Genomic DNA, 20,044 nt, shown 5'->3' on the forward strand with positions numbered 1-20,044 from the left:
TAAGCAAGCAAGCTACGCTCTGGGCTGCGCTTTTTTTTTTTTTCCATACAAATTACAAATCAGTCTGTACCCCAGTGGGACAGGTTGTTTGAAATAAGAACTTCTGCTTCAAATATCCGAGTGTTAAAGTTTGTACAGGTCACCAGACAAATGCTGGAACCTCCTTTGGTGTGGGGGTAAGGGTCTGGTCTTGCGCCCCTACTGAGCGGGTCCCAAGTTTGTCGGGAGCAGAGCCGGTGCAAGGACACATTCGTCGTCCCTTGTGGCGGCTGGTGCGGCCTCTTCTGAGAGCTCGGGCTGAGCCCCGGAGCCCCGCAATGTCCACGGGGGGCCCCCACCGCCCCAGAGACGAGCCCAGCAGTGCGGAGAGGTGGGAAGCTGGAACCTGCTGAGGTCATTTCCTGTGCTTCCCCGCGAGCTGCCCCAGAGCCGAGCTCTGCCTTTAAGGAGCGGGCGGGGAGCAGGCGGGGCGGAGGGAGGGAGCGCAGCAGAGCGTTGAATGGGGCGCGGGGAGGTGCGGCTCGCCTCGCCTTTGTACCGCCTGCCTGCGGGCACCACTCCAGGCCCCAGCCTCTCCCCGCCCCGCCCATCCCGACCCCTGCTGCCGGGAAACGGAGACCCGGCGGCTGCTCTGGACTCAGTCGAGATCGACGCAAGGTCAGCGGCGGACCCGCGCGGAGGGCGTCTGTGCGCCCGCCCGTGTGCCGTGTGCCGGGTGCCGGGTGCCGGGTGCCGGGTGCCGGGTGCCGGGTGCGCGGCTGGGACGCCCGCGAGCTCGCTAGAGGTAAGTGGCACCATGTGCCCCTTGGGCAGAGATGGGCTAGGGGTGTGCGTTGGCCCGGAAGGTGTTTGGGCAGAGAGGACCGGCCACCTGTGGCCCGAGGGTGATTCCGAAGCAGGTGCCTCCCCGCCTGGAACCGAGCTCCTAACAGCTGGGAGCGCTGGGAGCCGCGCGGGTCAGGCTCGGTACCTCCGTCGGGAGGCGAGGAGTAGACTTTCTAGGGAACACAGGGAGTTTGGGACCAGCTGGATCCAGTTGCTCGCGGGAAGGGCCCTCGGAGTGTACTTGCAGGCTTTCCACCGTGTTGCCTGTGCTCTCGCTCGTCCTTCCCACCTTACCTTAGATTTTTGTCTTGTATGATTTCTCGGTGGTTTTCTTAGGGCTTGTAATGGGTTCAGGCTCGACTACTAGAGGCAAGTCAGCCGTGCGGAAAAGAAAACAAGTCGGGCGCTGAAAGAACGACAGACACCAGGAGCTTTGTGTCCTAGAAGCCTCAGGGAGGAATCGGTCACTAGGGACCAGGGGACCTTAATGGGAGCATGGCAGAGGCAGTTAAGACTCATCAGAGAGCGGAATCCGCTCCCTGTTGATTTCTCTCAGTTGGGACATCTCCATAAGCTTCCACTATCAATCCGCCGCATGAAACTCTTCCAGAAAGAGCCTTAGTTCCAGCTAAAACTTCTGCGTGAAAGGTCATTTTAGTAACAATTCCAATGGAAAAGTCATTGGTTCCTTCATAAGACTTTTTGGGCTGACATGCGCCATTGTATATAGTAACATCGCTTAACACTTTATAAAACATTAATTCCAGTATTTCTGGATATAATTATCTCCATTTTACAAGAGGAAACAGACCCAGAAAAAAACTGTGATTAGCTCAAGTTCATAGAGCTGAAAAGTGGAAGAGGCCAGACACATCCAATCCTCTTAAATTCCTGAGGATTTGGTCCACGGTCCCGTCACCCTTCCTCCGTGGTAGGCTGCTGAGAGGGTCTGCTCAGAGCTCAGTTATGGCAGGGTACATCCTGTGCTACCCAACTCACTTAAACTAACAGCTGGGAACCTCTGGTGCCCCCTCTGCCCTCTTCAGAAATCACCAGCTAAGAGGAAGAAATCTGTACCTCCCAGCTACTTCTCTCCTCCCCGTGCACCCCTCCTTACCAGTCCCTGCTCTCTGGGAGGCTGAGTACTGTGCGTGTGAATCTGTGCTCCTTCTGGGTTGCCCAGTGCTTTATGCGTGCTGACAGTGAGGTGCCAGGATTCCCTCCCTCCTGATCCAGGTCACTTCACAGAAGGCTGAGTGCTGAGCCACCATCTGGCAGAGTGGTCTCTCCTTTCTGTAAAAAAACTGATGCAAAACTGCCCTCCTCCTCCCCAGGGAAACAGGCACTTTTTTCGGGCTGGAGTATGAATTAGAATAAGCCACAAGGGAGGGCAATTTAGACTATTTGGCCATTTAAAAATGTACATCACTTAATCCTACAATTCCATTTCTAGGACTTTATTCTTCAGATATATTCCAATGTGTATGAAATGATATATACTCATTGAATATTCATTGCTGCATTGTTTATTTTAGCAAAAGGTTTCAAACAACCCAAATGTCTGTCAAGAAGGGACTCTTAAACACAGTCACCCACCATTTAATGAGGGGGTTACGTCGTGATAAATGGATCGCTGGGTGATGCCGTCATGTGCAGACATCAGAGAGTGCACTTAGGCAAATCCAGGTGGTAAGCCGACTACACACTAGGCTGTGTAGTGTAGCCTGTTGCTCCTAGAGACAAACCTGTACAGCATATTACTGTAAAAAAAGAGAGATTAAATCAAACACAAAACAGAATGATGCAATTGAGAGATTTTTTTGTAAGTAGGAAGAGCACAGTCTAATGTAACAGTAAAAAGTATTCTATAGTAAATATATAAACAAGTAGCATAGTTGTTTGTTATCATCAACTATTATGTACTGGAGTCAAAGTTATACCTATTTGAACTTCCACCCAAGATGGAGACGTAGGTAGACACACTGTGCCTTCTCACACAACAATAAGAAGGGAAACAACAAATTTAAAAACTAAAACCCCCAGAACTGATAGAAAATCGAACTGTATGGAAGTTGAACAACCAAGGAATTAAAGAAGAAACATTCGCCCAGCCCAGTAGGAGGGGTGGAGATGGGAAGCCGGGAGGAGAGGACTCACAGCAAGGTGGCGGCTGGAGGGCCGGGGGTCCCACATTTGCATGCAGACAAACTGGGAGGAACAACTAGGGAGTGAGACTGACTGTGAAACCCAGGGTTCCATGAGGGGAAATAAAGCCTTAAAACCTCTGACTGGAAAAACCTGTGGGGGTGTGGCAGCAGGAGAAACTCCCAGCCTCACAGGAGAGTTCGCTGGAGGGACCCACAGAGTCCTAGAATGTACATATGCCCACCCACCCGGGAATCAGCACCAGAAGGGCCCAATTTGCTTGTGGGTAGTGGAGGAAGTGACTGAAAGCTGGCAGAGAGCCGAGCAAGTGGCATTGTTCCCTCTTGGACCTCTCCCCCACAGACAGCACCACAACCACAATGCAGCGAAGTGTGTTGTCCCCCCCTGGTGAGTACTTAAGGCTCTGTGCATTACTACATAACAGCTGTTCTGAGACAAAGAAAGATGGCCCAAGTGAAAGAACAGATAAAAACTCCAAAAACACAACTAAGTGACAAAGAGATAGCCAACCTATCAGATGCAGAGTTCAAACATTGATAACCAGGCAGCTCACAGAAATGGTTGAGTATGGTTGCAAACTGGAGGGAAAAGTGAAATAAAGGAAAATGTACAGGGAACCAACAGTAACTGCAAGGAAATCAGGACTCAAATCAATGATTTGGACCAGGAGGAAGAAATAAACTTTCAACCAGAGCAGAGTGAAAAAATAAGAATTCAAACAAATAAGGAGAGCATAGGGACCTCTGGGACAACTTTAAGCACTCTAACATCAGAATCATTGGGGTGCTAGAAGGAGAAAAGGAAGAGCAAGGAATTGAAAACCTATTTGAGAAAATAATGGAGAACTTCCCCAATGTGGGAAAGGAAATAGACTTCCAGGAAGCTCAGTCCCAAAGATGTTGGACCCAAATAAGCACACACCAAGGCACATCATCATTACACTACCCAAGATTAAAGATAAGGAGAGAATTTTAAAAGCAGCAAGAGAAAAGGAGTTACCTACAAAGGAGTGCCCATAAGAGTATCAGCTGATTTCTCTAAAGAAACCTTGTAGGCAAGAAAGGGCTGGAAAGAAGCATTCCAAGTCATGAAAGTCAAGGACCTACATCCAAGATTACCCTATCCAGGAAAGCTATCATTTAGAATGGAAGGACAGATAAGGTGCTTCCCAGATAAGGTCAAGTTAAAGGAGTTCATTACCAAGCCCTTATTATATGAAATGTTAAAGGGACTTACCTAAGAAAAAGAAAAAGATCAAAACTATGAACAATTGAATGACAACAAACACAACTATCAACAACCAAACCTAAAACAAACAAACTCAGCAAACAACTGGAACAGGAATAGATTCACAGAAATGGAGATCACATGGAGGGTCATCAGCAGGGAACAAGAGTGGGGAGAACGAGGGAAAAGGTACAGGGAATAAGAAGCATAAGTGGTTGGTACAAAATAGACAGGGGGAGGTTAAGAACAGTCCAGGAAATGGAGAAGCCAAAGAACGTATATGTACGACCCATGGACATGAACTAAGAGGGGTGAATGCAGGTGGGAGGGATGGTGCAGAACAGGTGGAAATAAAGGGGGAGGGAATGGGACAACTGTAATAGCATAATCAATAAAATATATTTTAAAAAATAAGTACATAATATGTGCTGTACTTCTCTACAACTGGCGTCACCACAAATATGTGAAGCATGCGTTGTGCTGTGAGATTACATGGGCTGTGACGTCCATAGAAGATAAAAATTTCTCAGTTCCACTGTCTTTTGGGAACCATTGTGTAGCATTTCATCACTGACCAAAACATTGTTATGTAGCACATAATAGATTTCAATAGAGATGTTAAAAAGCATGGAGGGCAAATGGGGTAGATATGTGTGTTGCTACAGGATGATCTCTAAGTCATATTAAGTGGGGTGTGTTTAGTGTGCCGCCATCTGTGTGTGTATATGCAACATACATGTGAATGCTTATCTGTGCACTGAATGTCTCTGAAAGACACAAACCCCCATACCACTGGTTTCCTGATATCTCTGAAAGACATAGAAACCTGTAACAATGGTTTCCTGAGTAGAACTACGGATGAAGTGCAGGGGTAAGAAGAATCCTTACTTTGCATTGTTTACTTTTTTGTTCAACTTTCAAAGATTAAGAGGTAAAATCATCTTTAAAAATCCCTGACCTTCTCTCCAAGGTGGGTCAGGTGGTAAGCACCTCTAGGGGCCGCATCTCTCCTCTGCCCAGGGTGCTGTTGGTTTGCTTGTGTTTATTGATGGCAGCTGTCATTTATTGAACGCTTACTGCGTGCCAGGCTTTCCTAATATCCCCTTTAATTCTCAAAAAACAAAAAACAAAAACAAAAACAAAAAACCCCTGCATAGCGTGGTCTGCGAAATTACCAGTTTTGTATGGTTCAAATTAATATTATTGCCCTCAATTCCAAACTGGAACTGAGGCTCACAGAAGTTGAGCAAATAATTTAAGGTCACAGGATTAATTAGTGCCTGAGCCAGTATTCAGACCCAGGCCTGGGCGGTGCCTGAGTGCGGGATCTTCCCCACTGCGCTCTTGTTTCTCTCTGATGGTTTTGTTCTCTAAGGATGCTACTCCTGGTTGTGCAGCCCCTTCTTTTGGTATTTAGGTCCCGGGAGGCTGGAACTTGCCTTTTCCTGTTCTCCCCCAACGCTGTGAAATGGGGTGCTCGGCACACAAACAAGGTCAAATGTGGGTTGTTGGCTTGATCAGAAGATGAGGCCAGCTCAGAGGGAGCTGTGTCCCTGTGTCCACTCACCCTCCTCAGTCCATCCTCAGAAAGGGGGCACAGAGTTCTTCCTCTCCTGCTGTTGGGCGGGTGGTCAGGCTAGTGGAGTGGAGCACTTTCAGAAGAGGGTGGTAGCCCATCGCCAGCAAGCGAACATCACAAAAGGGGCTCACACTCAGGGCGTGAAGCATAGTGAGGTGACACGAGGGAGCCCAATGGAAACTGTACCCGGAACAGATGCCCCATTACCCTCTGGTGCCCCCTACAGCAACCTCTGACCTCTTTCTTTTAGGCTCTTGTGTTGATTGGCCACCTTTGCAGAGAAGTTCAAGGATATTCAGACTGGAGAGCTGAGCCTTGCGAGCCACCAGTCTTTATTCATCTTTATGGACTCAGCACTGCATATAGGCATCACTTGTCAAAAGTCGGTTGAATTAAACTTAATCTCAGCATTTTGTCAATTTCTGGTCAAATTCCTCAATTTCCCAGAGGTGTCCCAGGCCAAGTTTGTGTTTTCTCTGACACAGCCCCGAGTCTGAAGTCACCTAACTACTCCCTGTGCCCTCTTTCCACCACCCATCCCACCCGAAGCCCCTTCCTCCGAGGCGCATCTCTGCCGACCCCGGTGAGGCGTCAGTCTGGGGCACTGGAGGACTCGGTGTGTCCTGTGTCCGGGGCCGGTGTGAACCCCACGGCAGTCATTTGACTCGCACTGCTCAGCAGTTCAGCATGCTGGGCACTAATGGGAATCAAGAGAACTGGGTTTCACAGGAGTGGCCATGAGTTGATGACAATTGCAGCTGGGGGGAGGGCAGGTACATGGGGATTTATTGTACTGTTCTCCCTAATTATGGGGCGTGGGGGTTGAGCTTGTTTTTGTCTCCATCTCATGTCCCTTCTCTCATTTTCCCATCCGTTTTTGCCACTAATGTTGTATCTGTGTTAAGCCAGCCTGGTGGTGTGAGACTCTACCACCACTGCCAAAGCATCTTCATGGAAAGAGGATGTTCTCTCTGTGGGGGAATCAGGATTCTTGGCCCAGCACTGATACTACTTAGCTCTGTCTCTAAGCAAGTCACAGGCATGATGAGTTTTCTCATCTGCTCAGGGACCTATCTCGGGGATACTGTGAGGATAAGGAAACAAGTAACACTTGTGCCAATGGTGTGCAAAGTTAAGAACCATTCTGTAGGTTTATTTCTGCTCATCCCTGTGCATCTTTATGGGAGGTACAAGTGCAAGGTGACTTAGCAGGTGAGATTCAGCTTACTGGTATCTTCCCTTTGTATCTCGGGTTTTATAGCTGCTTCTCTGACCACCTGCTTGTGTCGAAAGGGCCTCTGAGTGGGCCTTGTGCTTGGCAGCAGGCACCTTGCTCCAGATCTGTTTCAAAACTTCTTAGCTCTCTGCGTGTGGAGACAAGCCTAGCGTGATGCCAGCCCTCTGGCCAGCATCCCAAAGAGCAGGGAGAGGATTAGCAGGCACCTGACCGGTTCAAAACCATGATGTCATGAAGATGCTGGATCGGGGGAAGCACTTCCTTCAGTCTAGGTATAATCCTAGATGTCAGGGCCAGGCAGAGGCCAATGACGCATTTTGTTTCCAAAGGTCCTGGAGATTTTAATACTTTGGATTTTCGCTCCCCAGGGAATCTGAGCCACAGTTTTGACAATCAATAAGAGATGATTAAAACCCACCAAACTCAACGCCATAAAACAATTGTTTCCCCTGCCCCTTGCTTTCACTTGGATGCTTTCAGTGCTAATTCTTAGCTCCGGGCCAGGTGCAAGACTTTCAGATCTTAGGTTCACATGTACCACTTTTTAAAGGTTTATCTGCCGAAAAGCAAAAGCCTCTTAAGAGACAAAGCAAATCAGATGCAAGCCTGGGAGCCTTCTCTGGAGGCCCCCACAAGGTTTTGTTTTGTCTTTTCAGCTGTGATCTTGCTCAGTGGAGGTCCTGTTTTGTTTTTGTCTTTTGTCTTCCTGCCCGTTCCTGTTGGTCCCAGGCCTTTGAGGTGGGGATTGCTGGGAGGTCACAATGTCGGGATTGTTTGCAGTGGCAGTTCCGGGAGAGCAGGGCTGAGATCATAGGTCCAGTGTCCTGAGTCGCCCAGAACCAAAAGACTTAAGATACCAGACCCATCAGTGGTTTAATTGTTGGGCCTTCCCCTACAGGTCTGTTGACCCTGTTTTTTAAATGAAAAGTCAGGACATGTGATAAATGTCTGTGCTTATGGGGTTTATGGTGTCAGAATAGTCGAGACCAGAGTACCCTGAAAAATCTGGAATATTGGCTCATCTTCGTGCCCACAATCCTGAAAGATCTTATAAAACATTTCTTTCATTCCTAACGATCTACCTCAGCCTTTGTGAAATCAGAATTCCTTCCAGTTTCTGGATGGGTGAAGAGCACAGGGGCTAAGAACAGGGACTTTGGAATGAGAACCCTGGTGTGGCACTCTGTGTGTAAGCCAGCCAGTCTCTCGGTCCCTCAGTGTCTTCACGTGAGACCGTGGACTACTGCCCACCCCGTAACTCATGGGTTATAAGGATTAAAGAGGCCACGCGTGCCAGGCGTACAGCAAGAACTCAGTGAATGATTGCTGTTTGTGGTATGTAATGGGAGAAAGACACTTGTAGAAGTGCACTGTGAGGTGAGAAGCATCGTTGGTGGTTAACCCACGGCAGACAGGCTCCCGGGTACACCTCCCGGGCGGCAGTGCAGGCGGTGGCTGGGTTTCTGAGGCCACGTGGCTCCTGCGGAAAGGGAATGGGGACGTGAAAAAGAGCAAATGTGCATTACAGAAGATTCCAGGGATACATTCAAGTCGACAGACCAGCATAGAGAGCCCCCATGTACCCCTCAGCCAGCTTCAAAAATTAACATTTGGATACATCTTGCTTCACCTATCTCCCTCCTCTCCACTGCTCACCCCCTACCATGAAGCAAATCACAGACATTAGATCATTTTACCTGTACATCGTGTATATCTCTAACAGATGACATTTTAAAAATGTCAACCTAAAAAAAGGACGATTGTTCTTTAAAATTATTACCTAATACTAGGGGGATCGTATGTCATGGTTTGGGACAAACCAAGTTTTTCCTTGTTGCCAAGCGTAAGTATAGTAGCAGCCCGGCGGGTGGGGGCGGGGGCGCGGTGTTTAAAGTCCTGTTGGTGGCTGTGCCTCCCAGCCCCCTGTCCTCTGTGCTCGCCTGTGCCCGTATCTCTTCTCGCACGCACGCGCGCACACACCCTTCATTTTCTTCTTCTTCTCTAGAGTATGTCCAGGAGAGTCTGGGTCAATTCCCCTGGCTGGAGAAATTATAGGTGTCTATTTGATTTGTTCTGAGTTTTTATAAAGTGTTTTCCAAAGGTCTGTGGCTTTCTCCACAGGCTGCCCCATTTCCCTGCCTCTATTGACCTGTATATTGATTAGCTATTGCGACTACATGGTAATTTTGCTATTAGACTTCCTTGCAAAACTCAGAGACAAGGGACCTCTGTCATCCATCTTTGCACCTCCAGTGCTTGGAACATTGTCTGGCACATAAATGTTTATTGAATAGAGAAAAATTTGTTAAATTGAATTATTGAATGAAAAATAAATGGGCCCTGCCCTGACCCGGTGTAGCTCAGTTGGTTGAGCATCATCCTGTAAATTGAAAGGTCACCAGTTTGATCCCTAGTCAGGGCACATGCCTGAGTGGCAGGTTTGGTCCCCATCTGGGCGCATACGACAGGCAACCAAGCGATGTTTCTCACATCAATGTTTCTCTCCTTCTTCATCTCCCTCCCTTCCCCTCTCTCTAAAATCAGTAAGCACGTCCTCGGGTGAGGATAAAAAAATAAATGAGACTAGATTCCTCTTGTGGTTTCTCAGGTTTTGTGATCCCCCGAGGTTGCTCAGCTAACCTGTGACAGAATGAGACACACTGAGCTAAGAAAGGGGGCCACAGGACAGAGCGGGGGCAGGGACTGGCTCACCTGCACCTGCCCTGTTTTCTCTGCCCTCCTTTGGTCTCCTCTCCACCTTTCCCAACATAACTCTTCCTCCCACACTCACTTATCTTTCCCCCTCTCTCTCTGTGCTGGTTCTCAGGGCTCCCTGGAACATCCAGAAGTTGAATCCATCATGGCTGAGCTCAAGCTGGAGACACAGACCAGCATGGACTGGCAGACACGCTGCCTGGCCCTGGAAACCCAGCTTTTCCGGTTCCGCCTACAGGCCGGCAAGATAAGGGAGCTGCTTGCTGACAAGGTGAGTTCTAGAGAGCAGGTGGCTGCCTAACCTCGCTGTAGAAGTCTGTGTCGCCGAGGGCCAGAGTTAGAGAGGGAGAGTTGGGGAAGATGAACTTTCTTTCATTGTTTTATTTACGCATTTTTAATAGAAATGCATTTGACATATAGCTTTCTATAGCTTCAGGTGTTCAACATTTTAATGTGATACATTTATACATTGTAATATGGTTGCCATCATAGTGATGATTAGCTCTATCGTGTTAGTATTATAATTTCTTTTAAATATTTTATTTATTTTTTTTTTAGAGAGAGAGAAAAGGAGGGAGAGAGAGGGAGAGAAACTCAGTGTGTGAGAGATATATTAACCGGTTGCCTCTCACATGCCCCCAGTTGGGGAGCCAGCCCACAACCCAAGCATGTACCCTGACTCAGGACCAAGCCTGCGACCTTTTGGTTCACAGGCTGGCACTCAATCCCCTTGAGCCACACCAGCCAGGGCTGTCATTTCTTTTCAGTGGTTGCAAGGATTACGTTCTCCATGTTCACTATACTGCACGTTTGATCCTTAGGGCGTACTTACTACACATTATGATAAGGTTGAATTTTAATAAGATGCTTTTCAAACATGCAAGTGAAACCCACCCAAGGAAGTTTTTTTTAGGACCAAAATCAAAGCAGTTTATTAAGCCGTTGTCATCTGGCATTCCCCCCTGCTCTGCTTCTTTGCATGGCGCAGCAATGAAATGACACAAACCGTCTCGGTCCTCCGTCACCTCCTGCATTACATGTGGCTGCAGGAAAGGTTCTACTATTCCATTAACATCTCTTCCGTGCGGGGGAGGAGGATGTTTTAGGAGAGAAGACTGGAAATCTCCACCCTACCGTTCACCATCTATTAAGCATAGGAGCCACAGAAGGCAGCCTGATTTCCTGGTGACAAGGACACAGGCTGTGGAGCCAGATGTACCTGGCTCTGCCACTTATTACCTGTGTGACTTTGAGCAAGTCCATTCACCTCTAAGGTAGGGACACAAATGTCTACCTTTTGGAGTTATTTTGAGAATTGTATCGGATGACATATACAAAGGTTCTGGCATAGAATAGGTCTTAAATGGGAACAATTATTATCTTTACAGGCTTGGGTGGGCTGGTCTGGGAAAGTGACCACTACTCATAATGTTTCTGTAGGAAGATAGCTTCCAAATGGCTTTCAGTGGTATTTTGGAACATAACTTATCTAGAGAGTAGAGACCTGCACTCAAGTGCGTGCGCTCTCTCTCTCTCTCTCTCTCTCTCTATATATATATATATAAAATCTTAATTGAGTCAACCATTCTCTGTATAGTTTTGTTTATAGCATCCGTCTGGTTAGCAAACCCTTCTTTTACAGTACAAAAGTAAAATTCAGGCCACCTTCCTCCCAGTAATGTCAAAGTCTTGATTAGTAAAGCCTGAATAAATGACCCACTTTAGTGATTGGCCCAAGCCTGGAGTCCAGGAAGACAAGTTATTGGCACCACATTTGCATTTCCACTGATGAGGGGAGTGGCCCTGAACTAGCCTGGACTAGAACTCGTGAACCTTGGGTCTGTTGGCATTGCCATCTCATTCAGGCTTTGCAGAACAGTTTGTCAGGGTTCCTACATTTGTGGTTCAGGCCCTGCAAATAGAAAGGGTAGAATTCTACCACCCTCAGGGAAAGGGAAGCAGACTTTAGATAGTGCTTCTCAAACAGTGGTCCTGGGACCCCCTATGCCAGAAACCCAGAGTGTTTGTTCAGCTTGTGCATTCCTGCCCCCCCAACCTTCATGATCCAAGTCTCCTGGGGTGCTGCTCATAATCTGCATGTTTAACAAGCTCCCAGAAATGGATATCATTCACTATGAAACTTGAGAACCTTGCCTTAGGTTATGGGATTGGGGAAGGTAAGGATAAGTAGGGATCAGCCAGCTAGTCCGAACACATCTCGGAGGGAAGAGACTTCCATTTCTAGTAATATGGACAACGAAACAACCTAAAAAAATGACCACTGTGACATACCTAGACATACTGTATTAAATATTTAAAATATCCTTCTCAGTTTAGAACTGCATACTCAACAAAAAAAAAAGGGGGATCTTCAGCAGCCAAAAGAAAGAGGAAGAACCCAAGTGGTACTCGACTCTGGCAGCTGAGTGGGATGGGGAGTGTGGCCGGCCTCCCTGCAGTGATAAAAGGTTTGAGGGTTGAGTTTTAATGCCTGTGGAGAGGGAGGTGAGGTCTGGCCATTTGAAGGCTGGGCCTGACACTGAGACGTCCATGTAACGTCAAGACTATTAAAGGGCCTTGCCCCAAATGAAGGTAGACGAAGAAAAGAAAATCACCCACCTTCACAAGGGAGATGACAGAACAGCTTCTCATACTGAGCCAAGGCTCTGGGCAGGAAAAAAAAAAAAAGAAGAAAAAAATGTTCCCTGAAAACCTGATGGTGATACTGGTTTAACATGAGAATTTCTACTCTATGAATTAGGAGCCCTAAGTGCTGGGCCAGAAATAACCTTGGGAGTCCTTGTTGGAACAGGCACAGAACCTCTCTGGAGAAACAGACCTCAACCCAGACCCTACAGAATCCTCACGAGAACAAAAATAAGCCTTAAGGAAGGCGAATGTATGATCCAAAATGACTAAATACTGAGAAAATAATCTATACCTAGTGAGAGTCCAAATATACAATAACTGTGGGGGTCTAGTCATATAGAACTGTTGGCAAGATACTATAAAATAAATGAATTTAAAACTATTGAAGACAGTCCTGGCTGGTGTGGCTCAGTGGATTGAACACCAGCCTGTGAACTGAAAGGTCATGGGTTCGATTTGTAGTCAGGGCCCATGCCTGGGCTGCGGGCCAGGGCCCCAGTGGGGGTGTGCAAGAGGTAGTCAATCGATGTATCTTCCACACATTGATATTTCTCTCCTTCTCTTTCCGCCTCCCTTCCCCTCTCTCTAAAAGTAAATAAAAAAATCTTTTAAAAAACTGTTGAAGACATAATGAAGTAATTGAAAACATGAGACAAGAACAATACACTATTCAAAAAGATCAGGTAGACTTTAAAAAGAACCCAGTAGAACTGATAGAAGTGAAAACTGTTTTCATTGAAGTGAAACATTCAGTGGATAGATTAAACACCTGATTAAACACTGGTCTGTCTGAAGACAGACGTAATGAACCGAAATGTGGGCCTGAGGAGACCTGCAGAATGTGGCACAGAGAAAGAAAGACACAGAGGCTGAGACATGGATGCTAGAATTATAAGATGCTATATAGGATTCTAGAAGTGGAGAAGAGAGAACAGGAGAGACATTAACAAAGAATAATGGCTTAAAATTGTCCAAACTTGATGAAAGACATGAAGCCCCAGATTCAGGAAGCAGATTGAGTGTAAACAGGATAAATTTTTAAAAAATCCATGTCTACTGTACTAGCTAGATTGTAATTTGGCTGCTGTAAGAAAGAAACCAGCCCTGGCTGGTGTGACTCAATTGGTTGTGTGTTGTCCTACAAATTAAAAGGTTGTTGGTTCAATTCTTGGTCAGGGCACATGCCTGGGTGTCCGGTTTGGTCCCCTGTCTGGTATGTGGAAGAGGCAATCAATCGATGTTTCTCTCTCACATCAATGTTTCCCTCTTTCTTTCTCCCTTCCTCTCTCTCTAGAATTAATTTATATAAAAAAGGAAAAAAATTAAATAAGAAAAGAACCCAAAATAACAATAGCTTATATCAGACAGAGGCTTACTTTCTTCTCATGTAGGACCTTAGACGTAAACAGTCTAACTCTAGAGTGATGCCTGCTGCATGTTTGAAGGTGCTTCATCCTAATGTCCACCCAACTCTTGCTTTTAAGCGTGTGACCAGGGGGTTACATTCATTTCTTCTGTTCATATACCATTGGTAAAAACTTGGTTACCCAGCTGCAGGGAAGATTGGAAAGTAGAGTTTCTTTTTTGGATAACCATGTGCTCTGCTAAGTTGGAAGCTCAATTTACATGAGAGAGAAGGGGAGAGCAGATGGGGAGCAGAACTGGGAACCATTTAGCAGTAGGTAAGCCTAGAATTTGAGTTTAGAATAATAGGAATAACACATAAAGTATATAACTTTCAAATCAATTGAGCAGGGAAATGTAATAAAGGAAGTCTATTAAATCCAGGCAGGGGGGAAGAAAAAAAGAGTATAGAAAAAGAGGAGTAAATACAAAGTACCAAATGCCTATTTTGGGAGGCTTCTCACCAAGATGGAGGTGTAGGTAGATATACTTCACTTCCTCACACAACCAAAAGAAGAATAACAACCAATTTAATAGCAAAAACAACCTGAACTGTCAGAAAATCAAACTGTATGGAAGGCCAACAGCCAACGAGTTAAAGAAGAAATATTCATCCAGACTGGTAGGAGGGGTGGAGACGGGCATCCCAGGTGAAGAGGACGCATGGCAAGGTGGTGGCTGGTGGACTGGGTAGTCCCACATTCACATGCAGATAAACCAGGAGAAACAACTGGGGAGTGAGACAGACCATGCAACCCAGAGTTCCAGTGTGGGCAAAATAAAGCCTCAAAACCTCTGGCCGTAAAATCCTGTGGGAATTCCAGCAGTGGGAGAAAATGCCAGTCTCACAAGAGAGTCCCTTTGGAGGAGCCCATGGGATCCTAGATGTACACAAGGCCACCCACCCAGGAATCGGCACCAGAGCAGCACTTCAAAGGGTGCAATTCACTTGTGGGTAGTGGGGCAAGTGACTGAAAGGGGGGAAAGAGCTGAGCAAGTAGCATTGTTCCCTCTCTGACCCTTCCCCTGCATACAGCACCACAATGTTGAGAAGTGGGTTCCCTGCCCTGGGGAATACCTAAGGCTCCACCCCTTACTACATAACAGGTGCACCAAGACAAAGAAATATGGCCCAAATGAAAGAACAGATGTGAACTCCAGAAAAATAACTAAGTGACGAGGAGATAGCCAACCTATCAGATGCAGAATTCAAAACACTGGTAATCAGGATGCTCAGAGATATAATTGAGTATGGCCTCAAAATAAAGCAAAAAGTGAAGGCTATGACAAGTGAAATAAAGCAAGACATATAGGGAACCAACACTGAAGGGAAGGAAACCAGAACTCAAATCAACAATTTGGAAAAAAGGAAGAAATTAACATTCAACCAGAACAGAATGAAGAAACAAGAATTCAAAAAAATAAGAGGCTTAGGAACCTCCAGAACATCTTCAAACATCCCAACATCCGAATCATAGGGGTGCCAGAAGGAGAAGGGGAAGAGAAAGAAATTGAAAACTTATTTGAAAGAATAATGAAAGAAAACTTTCCCAATCTGGCAAAGGAAATAGATTTCTAGGAAGTCCAGGAAGCTCAGAGAGTCCCAAAGAAGTTGGACCCAAAGAGGAACACACCAAGACACATCGTAATTACATTAGCCAAGGTTAAATATAAAAAGTGAATCTTAAAAGCAGCAAGAGAAAAGGAGAGTTACCTACAAAAAGAGTTCCCATAAGGCTATCAAACTTTGCAGGCAAGAAGGGACTGGAAAGAAGCATTCCAAGTCATGAAAGACAAGGACCTACATCCAAGATTACCCTATCCAGCAAAGCTTTCATTTAGAATGGAAGGGCAGATAAAGTGCTTCCCAGATAAGGTCAAGTTCAAGGAGTTCATCATCACCAAGCCCTTATTATATGAAATGTTAAAGGGGCTTACCAAAGAAAAGGAAGATCAAAACTATGAACAGTAAAATGACAACAAACACAACTAACAACATCTGAACCTAAAAAGCAAAAACAAAACAAATTAAGCAAACAACTAGAACAGGAACAGATTCACGGAAATGGAGATCACATGGAGGGCTATCAGCAGGGAGGTGGGGAGAATGGGGGAAAAGGTACAGGAGAATAACAAGCATAAATAACAAGCAGGGGGAGGTTAAGAATAGTCTAGGAAATTGAGAAACCAAAGAACTTATATGTATGACCCATAGACATCAACTAAATGGGAGGAATGCTGGAGGGGATGGGGGTACCAGGTGGAGGGGGATAAAAGGGAGAAAAATACGGGACAACTATAATAGCATAATCAATAAAATATACTTTAAAAAGGTAAACAAATGCAACAGTAGAAATAAATTCAAATATATTGGTCATAAGGAGACATATACAAGAATGTATATTGCAGCACTGGTGTATGAAAAATGGGAAAAAATCTAAATGTCTATCCATAGGGGATGGATAAACATTGAGTGTGTTTGTACAATGGAATATGACACTGCAGTTAAAAATAAATCCAGTAGAGCTGCATTGGTAAATTCGATAAATCTCAAAAACCAACCTCGAACCAAAAAGGTCAGAAGGAGATATATAACAATAAAATTTGTGTAACGTTTTGAAACATGCAAAGTGGTAGAGTCTGTTGTTTAGGGGTACATACAAATCGTAATACCAGGGGAGGAGTAACATCGGGGAGCAGTACACAGCAGGCCTTGGCTGTCTGTGATGATCCATTTTTAAAAACATTTATGACAAAAATTAAAATTTGGCATAGCTGGATGGGGGATACATGTTTTATTAAAAATGGTTCTCTACATGTTTCTGTTGGCCTGAAATATTTCAAACTAAGAGACGTGTTGAAGTGCTTCCTCCCCTGTTCCCCAGTAGCCTTGAGCACGTTATTAACAAACACCTTCTTTCTCCTCAGCTCCTTGGGTCTGGGTAGTTTGAACTTTCATACTATCACCTCCTTCTCTTCCTGTCCGCTTTTGATCTCCCTGTAACCAGAATGGCCTCCCATAAAAATGCTGGGAACTCAGAGTGTGACTTCGGTAAAGAAAAGGGAAGCATGCGGACACAGGGCAGAAGAGACTAGGAGTGTGGGAGGGGAGAGGGGAGGAAGATATCTTAAGTGGGGAGCGTGGGCTGGGGGGCGTAAGTAAGCCAGAGGGCTGAGACTTAAGGAAGAGGTGTGTTGGAATTCTTGGTGGGAACTCTTCAGGCTGCAAACACCATGTTGCTCCTTGTGGGATCTGTGCTTGTCACCTGATCTGTGCAATGATCCCCAAACCAAGAGGTTTTCCACAGTGTAGCAAGGTCAGTTTCAAATCCCAGGAAGAGATGGTTGGGTTTCTCAGGAGAGCTCCCTCTGAGAGCTGAGTCCAGTCTTGTCTCTGTCACTCATCCCAGAGCTTGTCTGTCAGTCATCATCAGTACCCACCTGCACCTGGGTGAGCCAGGTCAACAGGGTCCCTCTGGCCAGCCCTCTCACTCACTTGCCCCTCCACCTGTCCCCACAGCTTGCTCATCTGTGCCAAGGTGCGGAGCCTGGGTGACTGATGGCCGCTCACTCACTGCTGGCTGTCGTGCAAGGCAAGCCAAGCCTGGGTGTTTCCCAGGGGATGGGCCTGCCCCGATCAGATTCCAGCCACTGGCTGCTGAGGCTCTGAAGTGTGCCCTTCCTCCTTCCCCACCACGCAGCCTACTCAGACCTGACTTCCTCTTGCAGACTGCCATTCTGTGCTTGGAATAATCTGAGCTAAAAATAGTTCCTTTTTAAAGAAAAAAATGTCAAGGCTGCCAGGTAATCCCTCACCGAAGGGTGAGAAGGAGATGAAGGGTGAGAGGGGAGACAGTGGCAACCTGTTTCTGCTGTCATACCTCTTAAGGTCTGGTGTGTGGCTGTCATGGTGGCCAGGGCCACCCCATTCTGGAGCCAGATGCATTGGGGGTTCATGTTCCGTCCAGTACTGGAGCCGAGGGATTGGCTAATGTCTCTGAGTTCACGTACGCTCTGCTCCCTGGGAGGCGTTCCCCCAGTCCTCTTCCTTGGTGTGCTGAGAGGTCACAAAGGCGAGTCCCATCGGTTTAAAACTCTGATGCTGTTGTAAGAGGCTGTGCCAATGGCTACTGAAGGTCCAAAGGGACTTTGTTCATTCTCGCTAAACTTGTGCCTCAGTTATCCCATCAGAAAACCGGAATGTATCTGTCCACAAAAGAGCTTTGTAAGATGTATTGTGGTGAAATAGCATTGATATTAGAACTGATACAGGTTTCATGTTTTTTATTTATTTACTTCCTACCTGTTCCCAAAAGGAGTTTGAGTAGACTTAATTAAAAAGAAGATCTAACTAATAAGACAATTTTCACACTTCGGCTTGAATATTTTTAACTGAAGCAGCTTTTCCCAAGTCCTGTTCTGATGGGACCACGTGCCCTTCCTGTTTTTTAGAGTCCCTTTCTAATTTTGTTAACCAAGGTTTTGAAATACATTCAGTTTTATATTTATGTGTCAACAATTTGTAAGCCAGGACCTGTTTTGAATGTATAAGCAACTCAGTTCGGTTTCCTTAAACAGAAGAACAATGACTGTCGCTCCCCTGCCCTCTGACAGTGGGTTGTACATAGTCGGCAGTTCAGCTTAGGCGCCAGCTTTTCAATGTGTGGATTGAACATGAGGCCCAGTAAAGGATCCTAAACACCTCAGAAGTTTTGGAAAGGCCAGGGATGATAAAAGGGGAATGCTAGGACTGTGAGGAGGGGTTGGAAATGTGTTGAGATCAGCACCAAGTCATCGCAGTCAACCTTAGCAGATCTCTGTGGGAAGCAGGGGCCTTCTAGAACTTTTCTTCACTATGAGCATGTGTGCATGCACGCAGGGGTGTGTGTGTGTGTGTGTGTGTGTGTGTGCGCGCAGAGATTTTTTTATTGTCTTCCTGACCGCCCCATTTTCATAAGGCCCACTGCAGACAGTATTCCTCAGGAACCACAGCATCGGTAGAGCTCCAGACTCCTGGGAAGCCGTTCCGGAAGCCCTGTGCTGATGGGCTCGGCCTGGGAATGCCTCCCCAAAGGAATCAGTTAGCTTTGCTCTGCATTTGTGTCCAGTCTTGTGTTTTTCAGGATGTGGTCTGTGGACCACCTGCATCAGGATCACCTGGGAGTTTCTTTTCAAGCACATTCCTGGGTCCATGCCTCGGACTCGCCAAATAAAAAACTCTGTGGGCAAGGCCTAGGACTCTGCTGTAACAGGGTCCACGTGGATCTTCGCACCCTGAAAGTCTACCACTACAGACTCCTGCCTGGCCCTGCCCCAGGGCCCCATTCAGCTCTCCTAGTGGATGCCCTGAGTGCCATGTGTCCAAAGGAGGTTCTGGGCGGTGGGAGTGCAGTGCAGCCCACAGACCAGACATAGCGCCCTTTCTCTCCTGCCTCTTCTATAGTCAGTCACCAGGGCAGCCCCAAGGTCATGTATTTTATATTTTGGGGAATATGCGTATGTTTTCAGTTGAACAAAAGAAAAGATCTACTCAGAAATAAACCTGAGAACCACTGTCTTTGATTACAGCAGTTAGAATCATTTAATAACTAAAACTGGGATTTGCAGATTCAGATGCTTGCAGGTAGCTTAGATAAGTGACACAGCAGAGTTCCGGGGGGACTCAAGGGCTGTGCTGTAGGTAGAAGAGGAAGTGGTTATTGCCAAGAGAAAATGTAACCCTAGTGTGTCCAGATCTCCTGAGTTTTCCGGAGAAGCTGAAGCCGGGGATTGTTTGTGGACTCTGGGTTTTTCCATGGCACGTGGGAGGCACAGCGCCTGACTCTGCAGTAGGCTCTGGAGCCAGTCCTCCTGAGTGCGAATCCTGGCACTTTGGAAAGAGAAGGGAGGCCCTATTACTAATTATTATGGATGACAGATGAACAGACTCTCCCAGGCAAACTGATGTCCCTGGTCCTAAGTGCCATCTTTGTATATGAAAAACCAGTAAGTGGCATCTGTCTGTACACTGCTCAGTAAGTGCCAGGTGGCCCACTCGAATTTACGGGAGACATCTTGTGCAATCTTCAACAACCACCCTGGGAGGTAGAGACTCATTAACTCTCTTTATACCGATGAGGACACTGAGGCACAGAGAGGTTAAGGGACTTATCTAAAGCCGCACCATGGCAGAGCCATTTGGGTTCCAGAGCCTTAGGTAAGGACATCAAAACCTCTTTTCAAAGGGAAGCTAAGACCCAGGA

General features: G+C 46.5%; 1 protein-coding gene across 1 annotated transcript in view; it reads left to right on the forward strand.

Moving 5' to 3' along the window:
* The first annotated feature begins 484 nt into the window (after positions 1–484).
* PLEKHH1 (pleckstrin homology, MyTH4 and FERM domain containing H1) overlaps positions 485–20,044 on the forward strand; it is a 52,569-nt gene continuing 33,009 nt past the window's right edge. The window contains exons 1-2 of the mRNA XM_045822718.1: positions 485–784; positions 9,862–10,020. Of these exons, the coding sequence (XP_045678674.1) occupies positions 500–784; positions 9,862–10,020 (444 nt within the window). The 5' untranslated portion in view covers positions 485–499. The remainder of the gene's footprint in view (positions 785–9,861; positions 10,021–20,044) is intronic.

The sequence above is a fragment of the Phyllostomus hastatus genome, unplaced genomic scaffold, assembly GCF_019186645.2.
Source record: "Phyllostomus hastatus isolate PE091 unplaced genomic scaffold, TTU_PhHast_1.1 phas_scaffold_501, whole genome shotgun sequence".
Classification (NCBI taxonomy): Eukaryota; Metazoa; Chordata; class Mammalia; order Chiroptera; family Phyllostomidae; genus Phyllostomus; species Phyllostomus hastatus.